The sequence below is a fragment of the Pocillopora damicornis genome, chromosome 12 (assembly GCF_964200805.1).
Source record: "Pocillopora damicornis chromosome 12, jaPocDami1.2, whole genome shotgun sequence".
Lineage (NCBI taxonomy): Eukaryota > Metazoa > Cnidaria > Anthozoa > Scleractinia > Pocilloporidae > Pocillopora > Pocillopora damicornis.
Window position 1 is genome coordinate 18,275,896 of NC_142681.1, and position 18,136 is coordinate 18,294,031.

At 38.4% G+C, this 18,136-nt stretch overlaps 1 protein-coding gene across 1 annotated transcript; it reads left to right on the forward strand.

The window, feature by feature from the left end:
- Positions 1 to 6,636: 6,636 nt before the first annotated feature.
- LOC113670291 (intraflagellar transport protein 52 homolog) lies at positions 6,637 to 16,008 on the forward strand. The gene is made up of 15 exons (XM_027186415.2): positions 6,637 to 6,780; positions 7,727 to 7,863; positions 8,344 to 8,431; positions 8,803 to 8,932; positions 9,231 to 9,306; positions 10,004 to 10,072; positions 10,528 to 10,654; positions 11,225 to 11,311; positions 11,842 to 11,910; positions 12,308 to 12,385; positions 13,164 to 13,243; positions 13,798 to 13,885; positions 14,579 to 14,687; positions 14,838 to 14,983; positions 15,495 to 16,008. Exons 1-15 carry the CDS (start codon positions 6,748 to 6,750, stop codon positions 15,543 to 15,545), a joined length of 1,368 nt encoding a protein of 455 aa, XP_027042216.2. The 5' UTR covers positions 6,637 to 6,747; the 3' UTR covers positions 15,546 to 16,008.
- Positions 16,009 to 18,136: the final 2,128 nt, after the last annotated feature.

Below are 18,136 nucleotides of genomic sequence, written 5' to 3' on the forward strand. Positions count from 1 at the left end.
TTGAATTCAGTTTTGATTTATCCTTTATAGAACTAGCCAACCAATCTCCGAATAATCTCTAAGACAATTCCATTCGAACCACAGACACCCTCAGCGCCACCCGAGGAAGGATAGCTTTAAAAAAAAAAGGGGGCATGATGAAAAGGGAAAGAAAACTTTTTTGTTTACAAACACCCAGGGTATTTCTTTTTTCCTGCAGTATCACACAGAGCCATTAAAAGCTAATCGCTAATTTTATGATAAAATTAATCATTGTTCATCTACGCAGTCTTATAACTCTGATTGTATCACCATCAACCACACGGGAAAGAAAGCCAAAGTTTAAATTTTCAGCAATGAGTTCGTCCATATACCCCGCCGATCCATATCTATAAACCACTTTGAAAAGAAAAACTCGTCGGATCGCAACTAAATCGCCACTTTGAGGCAGCACTCAAAACAGAGGCTGGACATCGACAGAAGAAAATATAACCATCGATTGGGAAAGAGTATTTGGGTATTTGATGGCCCTTCGCAGTTCAAATTTGATACTTTTTTAAAGCAAAATTGCGCCTCGGGAGGGTAGCTTTACAAACCAAGTGCTGTTCTCCCCCACACGCAAATTGAGAGTTTTTAATTCCTGATGATAAAAGACGCAAGTCATAGGGGGACATGAAATAGGCAAAATATCCGTCAATTGTTTTTTGTGTTCTTTCCGGTTTAGAAATAGCACATCAAAGCCACCTTTTATGCGAAATCTTCCATATGGGGCGATCTGCGAACCACAATGATGTAACAATCATCTTGACCACAGAAGTCAGAGAGAGATCTAGAAACAAAATAAGTTTCTCTTCTCGCCTTTCATACTCTGAAGTGTACAGGAAAAACTGGTACAAACTCAGATGTCCTCTCTTAGGGAACAAGAGCTCTCAATCTTTTCCAGTTCGCGAAACAGATTGACGGTTTGAGCTCCAGCAGGTTTTTCTCGATAATCTCAAAATTGCCAATTTTTTGATAATAATAAATTCTATGAGCTCCTGTCTGGTTGAATAAAACTTTCTTTTGGAAAATTGTTTTCTCGCCCAAAAGGTAGCCTAGGGGTGGGGTAACGTCCACAGACGCTCGTTCAAGAAAATAGATTATGTGCGTTTGACACACTGGAAAAGATTCATACAAGGTGAGTCCTTTGGATTCGCGTCTTTTCACAAACCTCTCGTATTACGTATGAAAAAACAAAATTATCATACAAAGGGGGGTGGTCACGTGCTCCCCGGGCCACATCCTCGCTCCTGTCACCGACTGTACTCTACTGATGCCCTATTCTAATCCTGCGACGCAGTTTCGAAAGTGTTCCATTTCTTTCTTTACACACTGTAAACCAAGTGAGGATTTTAGTCCGAAACAGAACTGTCACAAGAAGGGGGGAGGCGGGGGATACATCAGTACTTTCGATGAAGGGGCCCCGAGCACTTTTAGGTTACAATAATAATAATGATGATGGTTTATTAAAATACACACAGTGGCATAAAAACTATGAATTACAGTGTGCCTAAATGATACAAGAAATAAAGTTACATTTTTTTCGAAGGGACTGGGATTACAGGCTATTTATAAGTTATTTACAATTCAGATATGGATAAAATACTGTAATAAAAATAACCAGACTCCTTTTGATTAGTTGATTTTCGCCGTTGCCGGGAAAAAACTAGAACCAAAGCATTTTGCTCTATACTGGAAATGGCTAGAACTGCTACTGTTCCTAATATGGTGAGAGTGGCATTCGGATCGCACGGAAGGGAGGAGACGGTGCAGCTGGCAGGCCGGGTTATTTTTGATATTGTGCCACACTTTGAGACACAGGTGGGCGCGTCTATCCTGAACTGGTAATGTTGGCTTGCGCGAGAGCCTGTTGATAGTGGAGGTCAGGATATACGATTCGCAGAGCCCTCTTCTGGATAGCTTCTAGCTGGTCAATGAGGAAGCGAGGAAGGCAGGTAGCCCAGACAACGGAAGAGTATTCTAGGACAGAGCGAACCAAGGCGCTATAGATGGTGACAAAGTCCGCCGGAGGGACCCCAGCGCGCTTTAAGACCCTAAGAATGTGCAGTCGCTTGGACGCTTTGGAGACGATGTCGTTGGTATTATCGTTCCACTTCAGGGTGTCACACAGGGTCAGACCAAGAACTTTGTAAGATGAAACTGCCTCTAGAGGTAAATTATTGATAGAGAGCATTGGGGAAACGGGTTTGTTTTTGAGTGGACAGATGGTCATGATCTTACATTTTTTAGGGTTGAGATTCATGTTGTTCTGCAAGGCCCATTGCGAAATGCAGTCGATGTCGTTCTGCAGAGATGACACCTCCCCCAAACTGGAGACCTCGGATATTGTTACGTCATCGACGTACTTCCAGTGGCTCGAGCGGAGGGGGGAGTGAGTAGCCAGGTTGTTGATCATTATCAGAAAAAGGATTGGACCCAATTTGGTGCCCTGGGGGACACCGGCATGTACGGGCATCCACTCTGAGATGGAGTCCAAGAGCTTAACAGCCTGGCGGCGGCCACTGAGGAAGCTACAAATCCAACTAATCAACCAGCCTCTAACACCTAGATGGATTAGCTTGGTCACCAAGATGGTATGGTCAATGTGATCAAATGCTTTGCTAAAGTCCAGAAAGCACACACGGAGGAACTTGCCAGGGCAGTCAAGGGACGACAGCCAATTGTGCAGCATGTCCAATAGGCAGTAGGTTGTAGAAGTACCTTTAAGGCTGCCAAACTGTTGAGGATCAATGTGATGTTTAACGTCATCTATTAGCCACTCGACAAAGAAATCTTCAAGCACCTTAGAGAGCACTGGAGTCAAGGCGATAGGTCGCAAGTCCCCGTCACCCGTAACTGGTTTGACCTTTGGGATGGGTGTTAGGTGAGAATCTTTCCACCGTTCTGGAAAAACGCCAGATGACACTGAGCGATTGAAGATCACAGTTACTGGTTCAGCAAGCTCAGGTGCAAATTTTTTGAGGAGGCGCGCAGGAATGCCATCCGGCCCTGAGGCTTTGTAGGCACTAAGACCAAGTAGCTTATGACATACAGCTGAGGTGGTAATAGTTGGTGGTTGGTTCGGCGATGGCAAGAAAGCAGGAAGGGCGGCGGTGTCAAGTGGTTGGATGTCAGATGTAACAGATATGAAATAGCTGTTCAGACGAGTGGCAAGGGTTTTACCTGAGATAATGTTGCCATGTCCGTCAGGATAGCATAACTCGGAATCGGTAAAAGATTTGCCAGCAAGCTTGCTCACCAGGCTCCACCAGCTTCTAGGGTCTGAGGTTTTGAGACTCATCACCTTGCGGGCGAAGAACTCCTTCTTGCACTTAGAGATTGCTATGCGCACTTTATTCCTGAGGAGTCGCCATCTATCGTTAGACCCAGAATGATATGCGCGCTGCCGCTCCAGGGTTAATGATTTAATTTCGACAGACATCCAGGGTTTGTCAGTCGGATGTAGTTTGACACTCTTCGCCGGGAAGTAGATGTTGATTGCGTTGCAGAGGTCGTCAGAAAACGACGATGTCAGACTGTACACTAACCCATCTCCCAAAGGCGTTGAGTGCCGACACTGGAAAGTGTCAAAAATTCACTTTCTTTTTTAAAAAAGTCTCAAAATTAAGGGAATCATTGTAACATCATTTCCTTCCTCTCCATGGCTTATTCAGAACCTCTTTTAAGTATCATGACATGCGTAACCTTTCAACCCCTCAGGGTGACTAGTAACTGGTCTCTCACTGAGAACTTTTGATTCAAACGTTAGTCTCATGAGGATTAACGAAATGATCGCAAACTTGTTTTGAAAAACAAAGTTCTTGATTTTAATTAAATTCTCTTTGTTATTACCTTAAGATATGTACAGAGACCAGTGTGGAGAATGTGAATGCTGAAGTTGGGGTATATTTCAGTGTTGTTAGGTATAAGCGCTCATTCAAAAGGCTTGCAATGTTGTCCAAAAAAATGCAGAAACTTTTCGTTTTGGACGAAAATCTTTTTTTATTCATGTAGTAACTTGTCTCCTTGAATGTGTCCAAATTTTGGTCGGCTGACAATACGCTTTCTAAAATAGAGTTCTTTTAAATGCTGATCATGAAGAAAAGAAGCAAAACTAGCTTAAAACTTAGGTAAAAATTAAAAAAAAAAGCGTTGCCGTTGAGAATGCTAGACAGTTGCGGACCGCCACTTGCGCTAGAACGGTCAGGAAGGTCCTCAGAAGTTTAGAAAGTGTGCACGAGGCGAGGCGCGCTCCCTCTTCCGCGCTTGACGCGTGCACCTACGCGCAAGCTTCTTTTTTTTCGTTGTGATTCTTCCTTTGATCACCTGTTGCGCAAACGGGATTGCACCGTGGCAATTAGAAATCAATTAGCCGATAACGCAGACGAGCCTTTCTTTGGCAAATTATATATACGTGGGCTAATTAGGGAGTGAGGTTTTGTGCAGGCGCAACGGTTAAGAGGATTAGTGAGCTATTATTGCTTTGACAGTGAAAACTTCTTGTGCAGGCTTGAAAGTTATCGGTAACTAACTTTCTGTCAAAAAAAAGATTAAAGCTAAGAGGGTCAAAAAGTAATACCTGCCGTCCTTTAGTTACATGTCATGAATATTTTGCAATGGTCCTTGGCTTCCAATATAAAAATAACTTGTCAGTTTGTTCTCAAACGCATTTCATATCGAGTTTGCCGTTCAATGATATTCTATTGTTGTCTCCCTTGGCAACCAGTCATGTGAAAAATTGCAAAACAATTCCTGTAACAATAGACCGTGTCATAAATTCGGTCGGTCTATCATTCCATTCAACGACAATTTGCTTATGTAAACAGAAACAGAATATCTCTGTTGCTTGACGTTGTCGAAACTTCAATTCTCTGGCTTATTTCGAACTGAGGCATGTAGCGAATTGCGATCGATTTGATGCGGGCAATACGATAATGTGATAATGAAGGTATTGCACGATTGTAAAGCGGATCTAATCGAAATCAACTGTCGGGAAGGACACTCAGGATATATACAACAATTGACTTAACCGCAGTTCCAAGTCCTTGAAACGACATGGTAACACGTATTGATCATTCTAACTGGCCCCTCAAGACCAGAGTATCAAACTTGCAGCGCCCTAAATCCGTGTGCATATTACCGATGCATCCGTTGAAGACCGATGTTTATACAACTCCAGCTCGAGTTTCCAAGGCCCTAGAGTACACGCAAGATAAGAGAGGCTACATCTTCACGAGGATGTCGCAAGAAAAGCTTACTGTGTCAAATATAAGGACGACTATTTCCCCGTCAAGATCTCTGTCCAGGACTTCCTTGTATACAACTTCTCAAACTCCTTCGAGACTGACCCCAGATACAAGTTCTATGAGAAATACAAAGAGAGCTCTAGAAGCCGGGTCAAGTATGTCAACACTACGAAGTCAAACTACGGAAAGTGGCAGCATCTCGCTTGTTCCGGGAGTTTTTCAAGGCAGAAATCCAAGACCGAGAATTTTTGTTCGGTATCGCCAATTATCGTCGGAAGAAAGGGTCATAGAATGGCTCTATAAATACTGTACACATCCGTTAAAGACATTACCTCTGCTATAATTAAACCGAATCAAGGTCATCATTTCGTAAAACTGTAACCAAAGAAGATAAATCTATTCACCCTTTCAGTTTCTCCTACTCCGACAGCATGGTACTTATAAAAACATGACCTGTGGCTTGTTGCGTACATAATCCATAAGATGCATTTTACTGCATGAAAGGAATACCTAACATTTTTCTACGTTTCACCATCAATTGAATATGGAAAATATTTCTATCGGAATAAATTGATTAAGGAGTCAAATCTCAGTGTTAAATAATTTACTTATTTGTTTACTTGAAAATTAAGATAGCATCAACACTACTTCACCCTTTTAGATGTCACTATAAACGTTAGAAAGCAGAGATTTGGTTACGTAGAACTATGTAATCAGTAAAGGTAAGTGGTAGGCGTGATAGGAAACAGCCTCTTTCCTCCCCCCCGCTTAAATCTCGTTAGCGAATTCATCCAAGCGTATTGTGAAACTGGCCTTGCATAATATTTGGTCTCGAGGTTTTTTTTTTTTTTCACTAATGTTTTCATCAGTAAAGCTCTTGGCGATATTTTCGGACAACCGCTTAATTATGTTTTGTCGCAAGTCGATCATTAACAAATTAGACTCTGTTGGGGGAGCAAGAAGGTTTCCTTTTTCCAAAGATCCACGGAAAGGAAGTGTTGGAAATTTGAGCAGAGGTTAATGCGCTTAGCTCGGTTACACCGAGCCCAACTACATTTAAAAAGGCCACGGCCACAAGAGGCAAAACCTCCTTTAAAAGTTGTCGGAAACGTCTTTCCGCCAAACGCTGCCTTCTCAGTTTAGCAGCCAGGGGAGATTTTCTGTCCATCCTCTGTAATGATCAGAGTGCGTCATTACGATCTTGAACGCAATCCGGCCTGCTGAGAGCTTTAAAGAGTTAGTTGTCTGTTGCTAAACCTTAAGATTTAACCCACGTTGTAATCTCTATCACTTCCTTTTAGCCAAGTGGAAGATTCGAGAGCTGTGCACATGTCACTTGAAGTAATATAAAGCAAAAGCGATCAAAACAAAAAAAACATCTAGGGTCATCCCTTTCAACATATCTAGCGGGAGTATACTAGGCCCGGCCTACCTAACGGCCTCCCTGGGAACTAGTCCAAATTTTTGCTCCCTATGATCGCCAATGATCAAAATGGCGCCTGGAACAACAACACAGGTAGGAAGTTGGCAAAGTTTACCCGAAAAAGGTTCCTAAATACTTAAATCAGTCAGAGATAATCTTCTAGAATTTGCATAAATAATCGTATTTTATTGCAATCCTGTCGGAAAGTATGTTTCGCTTCTTTATACGCTGATTTTCTCGCTTGAAAAATCATTAGGAAAATCGAGCGTCTATTTATTTTGAAGCGGATTGTGTTGCTAAGGAATTCGAGAAGCCCACCTTGAGCTGCAAATAATTACTAAAACGCAGTGATTTGTTTTTCCCTCGATAATTTTACCTTCTTCAGTGCTTAAGGAATGCGAATTGAGTTCATTTCAGCTGGTTCAACCGCAGCTGAAGAACAAATATAATATTACCGTCTGGAAAGTAATGGGAAAATTCATTTCTTCTGTAGGTCTTGCATTTCAAACAGAAATGATCTGTAAAATTAATAATATTTCGAGGAAAACAAAACTGTTTTAGTTTAGGGGAAATAAGAAACAGTGCTGAATTTCTTAAGTTTTATATTTAATTTGCAGCCCAACTCGGACATTCCTCACTTGTAAAACCATCGACTGACCAACTGCAAATACGCTTTTCAATCAACCATCAGTATGCATTTTCTAGATGAGGTTCCTTATACATTTCTTAAGAATTTGTTCAGCAATCAAGAGCTTCTTTAGGTGGTGATCATTTCTCTTATTCTCATGACCCTAATGAGGGATCGTTAGGAGAAATTAGATGCAAGTCACTCATTTGGTCTTAGGGTTAAGTCTTTCTGTCTTAGTTGTGTGTGATATTTAGAGATCAGTTTTGAAAATTCTCATACAATAAAAAAGCCAAACTGCAAACAACTCTCAAATTTAAATTATTGTAAGTTGTAAGTCTTAATTACTATAAAAATTGATTTATTTAGGGGACTTGTAACTTACATTTTGCTTTTTTCATTATTCTACTCTAGGATGCCAACAATGAGAATACTGAAGGGCAGCAGAGCAATACAATTATCTTTAATGCATCCAAGGGAGAACTGTTCACGCCAAATAATGGTTTTAAATCACTGGTCAGAAAACTGAGATCCAATTGGAAAGTTATCACGTATGTACACATAATACATTCCTGTTATTAACTAACATTCAAGAAGGCACTTAACCCCTAACACTCTAACATCAGAGTACATATTCTCCACACTGTTCTCTGTACATCTTCTCTGATAATGAAGAGGAGAATATGTTTAACAATCAAGACCTTCCTATGTTGGCAATCATTACTATTTGATTCAGTGACAATTCTGCAAGAAGAAATTTCATGATTGTCACCCTGAGGGTTCAAAGGTTGAAGTGAACAGAAGGCCCCTACAGCTATCATGTATTTTTTTAATCAAATACAAGTTGACAGGAAATTTTAAAATCAGTGGAATGGAAACAGTTAAATATGTATCCCCTATAGTAAGGATATAGAATAATTATATGTTTCTAACTTTCACAATATTGTGTCGTGTGAATGTTATAAGTGGTTTCTAATAGGGCTTGTCTTTATAACACTTTTGCTCATTATTTTTATATACAACTTCAATAGTAACAAAGATGAAATTACATTGGAGAGAATTATAACAGCCAAAGTAATCATATTTGGCGGACCAAGAAGAAAGTTTACTGCTTCTGAGGTAATATATGAGCTATCACCGAGTACATGACTTATAGAAATTTCTTTACGAATAGTCAGTTTATTTTTCTCAAAATGTGTCCCATCCTCTCCCCCTGAGGATTTAATTTAAGCCCTCTCACCTTACTCCTCTAATAATTGCACCTCCTGTTCCATTTGATTATTTTGGCTTTGAAGAGAATATTAAGTCAATGGTGAGTATATATAATTATATAATAAAGCAACCTAGCTTGCCAAGTGTGAGTGAGAAGCCAGTGATGTATTTCTCCCCCTTCCCCCCTCCCCCCTCCCCCTTACTTGAAAGTCCTGTTTACGCGGCTCAGCAGTGAAAGAAGAAATGATGAAATGATGCTGTTTTTTTTTTTGTTTCAGTTTGAAGCACTAAAGCAGTACATCGAAAAAGGAGGAAGCCTTCTGATCCTACTGGGAGAAGGAGGAGAGAGTCGTTTTGACACTAACATCAACTTCCTGATAGAAGATTATGGAATCATGGTGAACAATGGTCAGTATGTAACAGCTGTACACCATTTCAAACACTTCTTACAGATGTTTTTTAAAATTTTACCTAGTCCTTATTATGTAACCCTTTGCCAATTTGTCAGGTGTCCCTAAAAGTTGATCTGTAGTATCCTTTTACATTCCTAAGGTGAAGGAATCACTGTGAGAGTAAAGTATATAGCTCATGATAACTACACAATGATCCCTGTGACACCTAATGTGTAAACACAAAATTTGCCACAGCATAGGTGTTGCTTGTTGTTGTCATTGTTTTTCAACCTCAAAATTATCTTGATCCACAGACTCAGTTGTGAGAACTGTGTATTACAAGTATTTCCATCCCAAGGAAGTTTTGATTTCTAATGGAGTCCTCAACAGGTAAGTCATGACTAAGATAACTTCTTACTAACCAAGGATGAGGGCTGTATTGAAGAGTATTGGCCCAAGGTTGTGGCAGTACAAACTGAGTGCAACTAGGTCTGGCCAATATTACTCAGTGCAGCTTGAGCAATTAAGGTTCAGAAATATTCTATTAGCACTCAGAGCAACTTGTTTATTTTGAATTTGTGGGCTTTTGTGAACAAAAATACATAGCTTATGACAGTTTCTGTGGAAATGTTCTGTATGGCAAAATACTAACCAAGTAAGACCACATCAGAATGTTGGGATTTACCTCAGGACTGTCTTGCCACATGATAATCGTAAATACTTAATATATTATACAACTTAAATTATAAAATAATTCAAACAGTATGCGCGCTCTGATTGGCCATAAAACCATTTTACATGAGCGTATGTAAACACGGTTTTCGTTCCTCTTTCATAAGTTAGTTTATAAAAGAAATGTAAAATGGTTTCCGTGTTTACATAGCCTGATGTAAACATGTGGGAGGTTGGGAGAACACAAGATAAGCGTAGGAAACCACGACGCAAAGCGGAAAAGTGGAAACAATTTTACATTTCTTCAATGTAAATAGACCATTAAAAATATTTTGATTGCCTTTTTATCTGAAATTTTATATACCTAAAGAATTACAGATGTTGACACTGTCTTTTTCTGTTCTAATGTTAATAGAGAGATCAATCGAGCAGCTGGGAAGTATGTTCCAGGATCATCAGATCTTGACAAGACAGATCTTGGACAGTAAGTTTCATGTAAAAGTTGGTCAGTATGAAAGTGTGTCTCCAGTAAGATACAAAGCAAATGGAAAGGAAAAGGGATGATATGGACTTGCTGAATAAACAGCTTGTTTACTGCCCCTTGAACTTTTCAAATGCTTCATATCTCAGTGAAGCCACACTGAAGCATGAAGTATTGGTTGATGACAATTTTAACTGGTTAATTGAAATGTTGCTTAAAATGAAATCCTATCTGCTGTGCTTCTGATCAATGTATTGATACATGCACATGTATCAGTTGTTACTCTGTGCAAGAGGAGTACAAAGCAGGCCTTACAATTGAATTATAATTATAAATTTATTAGCTATGCTATAATTTCCTGTCCTTTAGAGGCAATAATTGCACAGATATGTTGTATATAAAGGAGCAATCATGATTTTCTTAACTTATTTTGGTCAATTTTTCCTTTTTTTAAACAGATCTCTGACATTTGTTTATCCTTTTGGTGCAACACTGAATGTAGTGAAACCAGCCATTTCTGTTTTATCAACTGGTAGTGTGTCCTTCCCACTGAACAGACCAGTCTGTGCCTTCCACTCATCAAGAGTAAGTTCAATGTGCCAATTTTATTCTTTAAAGATTTCCTAACTTCTGCACAACTGCAATGTCTATGGTGTGTAAATCTCTGATCATCTTTCAAATTTAGAGACAGTCAACTGTTACCCTGTGGACACTTTACAACCATAGACACTCTTAATCTTGGGCCAAAACTGCAAAGAATTATTTTTAGGAAACAACCTTTGCTTTTAGAGTACTTCAGACACTTTTTTTCCCAAGGAAAATTTTATTGTCTTGCTCTCTTTATTATGGACAAGTTGGCCAATAAATTAGCTGTTATGTTGTCTTGCATATCTAAATCTTAATAGGGTTTAGGCTTAACCAGAAATTAGTTACTAGTATTGTTTCCCCTTTCCCCCCCCCCTTTTACTATTGCCTGCTATTATGAGTAGTAAATGATGATCTCTCAAGGGCATTTTTCTTTTAACTGCAGAATCAAATTGAGTGTATATAGTTGAGCCATCAGTCACTTTTTAGGATCTCTTTGAATTACATTGCCTATTTCATTGCTCACCCCCCCTTCCTTAATTTTATTTTAACATAAAATATTTTCCTTAGTATTCAAAAGGCAAATTGGTCATCCTGGGCTCTGTGCACATGTTCAGTGATCAATATCTGGACAAAGAAGAAAATGCAAAGGTTCAGGTTGGTAAATAAACAATATTTCAGGACAACAATTTTGTTATCATCCTTGAAAACTGTGTTTATTTTAAATTTATTCTAGTTTATCGTAGAACTATATACCACATAAGTGAATGGTGCTTTTTGTGCACTGATTGGCTAGTTTGGAAGTGAATAGTGAGTACTATTCACCTTTGTGGTGGTATATACTAAAACAATTATTCACCTCATTGTCAGTGAAAATGGTGGATAATACCTCACTGCTTGGTAGCTTGGTAAATATCCACCCCTATTCACCTCCAATTTGGTGAATAATTGTTAATTTTTTTTTCAATTTTTTCTTTTTTTTTGGGGGGGGGGGGGGTGGAGAGGAGGGGGAGTTAAATTGTTAGAAATGTATGGAAACAATATTAATACAGAGTATTAGATTGTAAGTTAGAGTGAGAGGGTTTGCATATTACTTACTAACAAATGATTTTCATGATACTTTTAAATATAGTTATTGTAGTACTGTCTGGTAAATTTATTATATGAGGACACATCTCTCTTTCCAGGATGTGGTATTCCAGTGGCTCACATCAAATGACATACAACTTGATAATATTGATGCAGAGGACCCTGAGGTATTTTGATTTTTGTCTTTGGTTATTTGACATGCATTAAAGGTTATATTATATTTTATCAGTTTCCCATAGTTTGTAGCCAGAGAGAGAAGTTTACCCCTTAAACTCCCAGAGTTGATCAACAAGTAAATTCTCCTGCATTAAAGGTTATATTATATTTTATCAGTTTCCCATAGTTTGTAGCCAGAGAGAGAAGTTTACCCCTTAAACTCTTAGAGTTGATCAACAAGTAAATTCTCCTGATAATCTCCATATGCTATCTGGTAAAATGGTAATTAGAACACTCGCACTTATCAGATAGCAGTTGTAATCTTGATTTAACACCAAATTCTCATAACTAATTCACAAGGAAAAGTGTAGTGGTTAGAGGGGAGAATTGATTATTTGACTATTTTAGATTTCAGACTACCATTACATCCCTGACATTCCCAGAATGTCAGAGAGGCTGAGAGTTTGTCTTCAAGAAGGAGATGAGGTACAGTATATGTCAATGTGTGATAATGATGGATGATTGTCATCACAGTGTTGTCTTACATTATAACAGGCAGAGGAACTTATCATTGTCTGCTTTAAGTCCTGGAGACAATGGCTACTTGTTAATAATTATTTCTTTGTGTTAGGTAGCTGTAATCATATTTAAGACAATACAGTTGTCATTAGGAGTTGGTAGGTGGTAGAAATCCACTGGCTGTCAGACTGTTTTGCGCTGGCTATTTTCTGAATTGTGATCAAAGATGGAAATTAGGTATTAATGAACTGACTCTAGCACGAATGTCTGGCTAAAGAAAGTTACTCATTGTCCCAGAATGCTAAGAATCACATCTCAGAGTGTTTCAAATTTAATTTTTTTTGGGAGAGCATGCCCAAGGCCCCTCTAGAAGGGCATAATGCAAAGCAACACATCATGTTTGCTATGCAAGCATAATTCAATTAAGCCACCAACTCAGTTCAGATTATACATCTATTACATTTTCTACTGACAACAATGTGTCAATGAAGCCTAATACTAAAAACCCATGAGTTACAGTTGATTGGGAAGTCTGATTGTCCATGTAAGGGTGGAGCTAAAGAGAACTGTTGTTGGTGATAGGGATGAGTGATTTTATAAGCGAAGAGGAAGTTTTTGTCAGAGACGTCACATGTGGATCTGACCTCAGAGTGGGTGTTCTCTATGGGGTGTGCAACTAGGGTAGATTTTATGTTTGAAAGTTTTTAAATTGGTAATCTTACAGTGTGACACTTGTTCTTTACAGAGTGTTGGATCAGATATCACAAAAATGTTTGACGAAAATCTTTTCAAACTTGACACAAGTGTAGTTCCAGCTGCCATAAGGTAAAGACATTAAAAAAATCCCTAAAAGTTGTCTCTGCTGCCTTTTTTACTGATTATATTTTGCAAGTTTGTGTTCACTCTGGAAGTGAAGATCTAAGAGAAAGGGAGATCATGATCAGCTCACCAACAACCCTTATGTATATTTCAATCATAACAATTGCTCTCACCTCAAAGCCTTCCTTTCAAGGTTTGGACTTTGTGTGGTGGATTTTAATTAGAAAGTAACACCCAAGGAGCAAGAACAGAGGAAAGCCAATGAAACAGTACAATGCGATCACGATATTTGCCAGCGGGAGCCATTGGTTTCCTTGGCACCTTTAGTAACTTGATATTGATTAAACTGATGGCAAGATAAATAAAGAATGATGATTCAAAACAAAGGGTAGTAAGGGTTTGAGACAAATGTTGTGTAAACTAAAACTTCAGGAACACATTCCTCAAACAGCACAATCACGGTATTGAATAACAGTCATTGATCACTTTTGAATAAAATTGCATACTGTTAAGTTATTTAATAAAGGCTGATATTTCTGAATGTTGTTCTTATATCACAGAGCATATGAAGACCTTAGAGTGAAGCATGAACCACTTTTACTAATAACTCCACAGTTTGAGACTCCTCTTCCACCACTTCAGCCTGCGGTAAATTAATCAGTCTCCTTCAAATTGAAAAGTTATTCTGAAAATAAAAGCTCTATAGCATGAAAAATAAGTACTGGTCTGCAAATCTTAATAAGTTTTAGTCAGTTAAGGCATTATCTCCATTAAAAGAGTAAGATTATTATAAAAAATTAATTCAAAAAAACTACAGACGTGTGCATGGCATAATGGGCATACCATGCCACAAGCCATTCAAGGATCAGCACTTTGTGAAATCCAAATGATTTCATATGACATCTCTTACAAAAGTTAGGGGTATTGAAATCTTCTGATCAGTACTACAAGAACCATGCTCTTCCTGGCTATGTGCTCAGGATTAGTTTTCCTGTAATTTTTAAAAATAGTTTTAAAATGAGTGACTGTATAGAGAGTTATGTTGGATCTTTTTCCCCTTGTTTTGCTCCTTGATTCTTCAAGAAAACTCAAGTCATTCTCTCAACCAACTTAATGTAAAATGGTTTATTTTTACACCCTCAGATATTCGCAGTTTTTCCACTGAGTTCTCATCAGCTCCATTTGGTATTTCCTTCAGTCTGATTGAACTCTGTGAAAATTTCTTGAAGTGTTCATTCTTGTTTTAATTAGGAGAGTTATTACTTTCTCTTGAGAGATACATGAAAATTAATGAGAGAATCTAAAGTGACTCACTTGATAATTAAATTTTTTTTCTTGCAGGTGTTTCCACCAACATTTCGTGAGCTACCTGCTCCAGCATTGGATTTGTTTGATTTGGATGAGTGTTTCTCATCAGAGAAGACAAGACTAGCTCAGATAACCAACAAATGTGAGTGCACCAATATGCAAAAATATTATTGTTGGTTATTTGAGTGAAAAACTACTCCCATATTTGGTGGAGTTGCAAGGACTGCCAGGTTGTGTCTGTCCTCTCAAAGGGTAGAAAAAATATTTTAGAGTTAATGTGTCCTTTTTTTAGGTACTGAAGATGATCTTGAGTATTATGTCCGTGAGTGTGGTGATATCCTGGGAGTTTCCAGCAAGCTGCCAGCTTCCTCCAGAGATGCTAGACATATACTGGATTACATTTTCCATCAAGTTGTGGAGTTTAAAAAATTGAATCAGGTCAGTATTTGACTTTCATTGCTTGAATTTACACTTCACATAGCTACAGGGATCTAAGCTTAACTTTTTTTTTTATCTAAGGCCACCATTTAAGGAGGCAAAATCATTGTGTGATCACCAGAAATAAATTAAAGGTTGTTAGAGGAAAAAGATAGGGAAGGAAAATTGCGTGAGCTATCATATCACTGACCACTCCACTTGTCTTTGAAATAAGTGGGACTGCTGTTTTTTCATATGTCATATGATTAGCAGTTGGGAACAATAAGGCAAATTTTTCGTTAAAGTCAGTCACTAAAAGTTTTCCTAGTCACCATATGGACTAAAACAGGTACAGAATGGAGTACTTAGCTTAGACAGCTAAGTACTCCATTCCAGTGGACTTAAAAAGCTGGATCCTCTCTGTGACAAATTCTGGGAACAATCTAATGGTAGAAGCCTGTGCTACAGATTACATTTTTTTACCATAACTATAGTACCTTACTATGGACTTCTTTGATCCTATTTGGTGCAGGAACCCCCAGATGATCCTTCAAATGAGCCTGACTTTGCAGACGCCATGTGAAATAGTCACATTCAGATCTTGATTAATATAAAAGCCTTTGTGGAAAAGAGTTGTCATAAACTTATTTATTAAAGTGGTCTGTAGAGATGCCAGCCAGATTAATTGAGGGACAGTCCTTTAGACAATTTTTTTTTCAGTAGGAAATTTTGCCTCACTTAGGGAATCTTCTGGTTTTAACTACCTCCACCCTTCAGAGCATTGGTGTTTTTAGCATCTTACAGGCTTGATTAAACACCAAATTCTCTAAGTTAATAATGTAGGATAACAGGTGTAGAAGTGAAAAGGAAGGATTTTGAAGCTGATTATGTGAGTTATTAACTAAAAGGAGCTGTGCAGTGATGTAATAATTTATTTTTAGCTTTATTGAGATTGGCTTGTAGTTTAGAGCCAATTTTGATTGAATGTTGTAAAACCATATGAAATGTAAATATGCATACAAATTGAATTAAAAAATAAATGGTACCGTAATTTCCGGTCGATTACCCGCACGGCCGATTACCCGCACCGGCCGATTATTGCATACGGCGAAAAAAAAAGTCAACGGATTACCCGCACGGGTGGATAACCCGCACGTTGTTATTCAACTTTTTCGGTGGCGAAAACGTGACATTAAGGCGATACATTTCAGTCTTTCGATTCAGACATGTGCACAATTCTGTGTCAATATTAGCTTATACTTTATTGATAAAATTATACAGTGAAAATTGAACAGTAAAATTATACAGATTTAAAATTACTGTCGGCAATTTCTCAAAAAAATCGATATCTCCTGTTCTACTGGGCCTAACAAGTCCCTTAAAACGGGAAAATTCTCTTTAGCTCAAGCTAGTGAAAACTGGAAATTTGTTACTGATGCGCCGGATATCCTTGGATTATTTTTGTCACCATCAAGGTTTTGTTTTCACGCGTGCCGATAAAAATTTGTTTGTCACGCAACTAATTATGCGTGAAATAAACTCGAGTTGGCATCATGTTTTCGTGCCGCTTTGTGGCACTTTTGATACAATAAAATTCATTTGAGAGGTGGAAACGCAGGTAGGTGAGAAATTTTTTCAATTCAACTTCCAGAAGAATTTAAAATTGTCACATAACCCGCACCTCCCTATTACCCGCAGTGGCGCGGATTTAATGCAAAATCAACAGATTACCCGCGGGTAATCGACCGGAAATTACGGTACTTCGCATGAAAGTGGAAGATGTCATGTTACTGTTTTAAAAACTAATAAGATCTTCAAAGCCTTAGTGATAAATAAATAAGATATTGACATGTGTCTGGTCTGGGACAGTATGCAGATGACATTAAATGTGGTAAAACTATGGCAAGTGGAGGTCTCATGCTATTTGGGGTGCCCCTAAATTTTTTTCGGCCATATTTTCATGCCTTCTTTGATTTGTTACTTAACCTTTTATCTCCCAGAAGTGATCAACATGAAACTTCTCCCCATGATATTCTTAAATTATCCAGCAGACAGCTAATGAGAATATTCAAACTCATCAGGTAGAAGTTGTTATCTTCATCTAACACCAAATTCTCATAATTAATTTACAAGGATATGTGAAGCAGCCAGAGGGGAGAATTGACAATCAGATCTTGGGAGGTAAAGGGTTAACCCTTTCACTCCCAAGATCTATTATTCTCCTTACTATCTGCCATACAATTCTTATGATGTTAGTTCAGAGAATTTGGTATTGGATCAACTAATAATCCCAGTCTTGGTCACTTGTGGGAGTGAAAGGGTTAAATGGTGGATGACTATAGAGTACAATCTTTTCTTGAGTTTGAGCTAAATAGTGAATTGAGTTATATGATGGTGGGGATTCCCTGCTAATTCCCTGCACATGGTGGGAAATGGATATTCCACAAATCCTTTGAATTTAAACTATGTAGAACTGATAATTCGGTTCTCCTCCAAATAGTCTGGGAGCAAATGTGGTCCCGTGTGAAGTTCGTGCTGAAAGCAAGCACCTAGTGTAAAAGTGTTCATTAGGACCTACTAAACATGAAAAGTTTTGGTGCCAGCTTTGCAACTTGCTCAGACGGCTTTTAAGGGGGGTTAAATTCTGATCCATGAAATTTAGCATGGAAACGAGGCTAAAACACATAATTCCTCATAACTTTGTTAATAACAGACGAAAATACACCAGACTTGCTCACATGATTGGGCATGATCCTCCCTGTTGGTTTATGCTAATTAACATAGGTCACGTGACCTTACGCATGAAAGCGAGGCTGAAACATAATTTACTATAAATTTGTCAAAAAAATCCTTATCATGCCAAACTTGCTCACCTTAGTCAGTTAGACATCTTGCATCGATTGGTGCCACTTTGTAGTGTCACGTGACCCCATACATGGAAACGAGGCTGGATATATCTGGTAGCATCGTGTAGGATGGCATTTGTCCTGCCAAATGTATTAACAACTACTAGGCAGATACATATCTGGTTATCCGATTTCAGATATAAAAACCTCAACTAATCATTGTCCTATGGCACATAGCACAGGGACAAGACGGATAAAGCAAATACTGCGGAGGCTCCATTTGAGAATTTATCTTGTACACATAATCAATAATTTTGCCAACTTATGA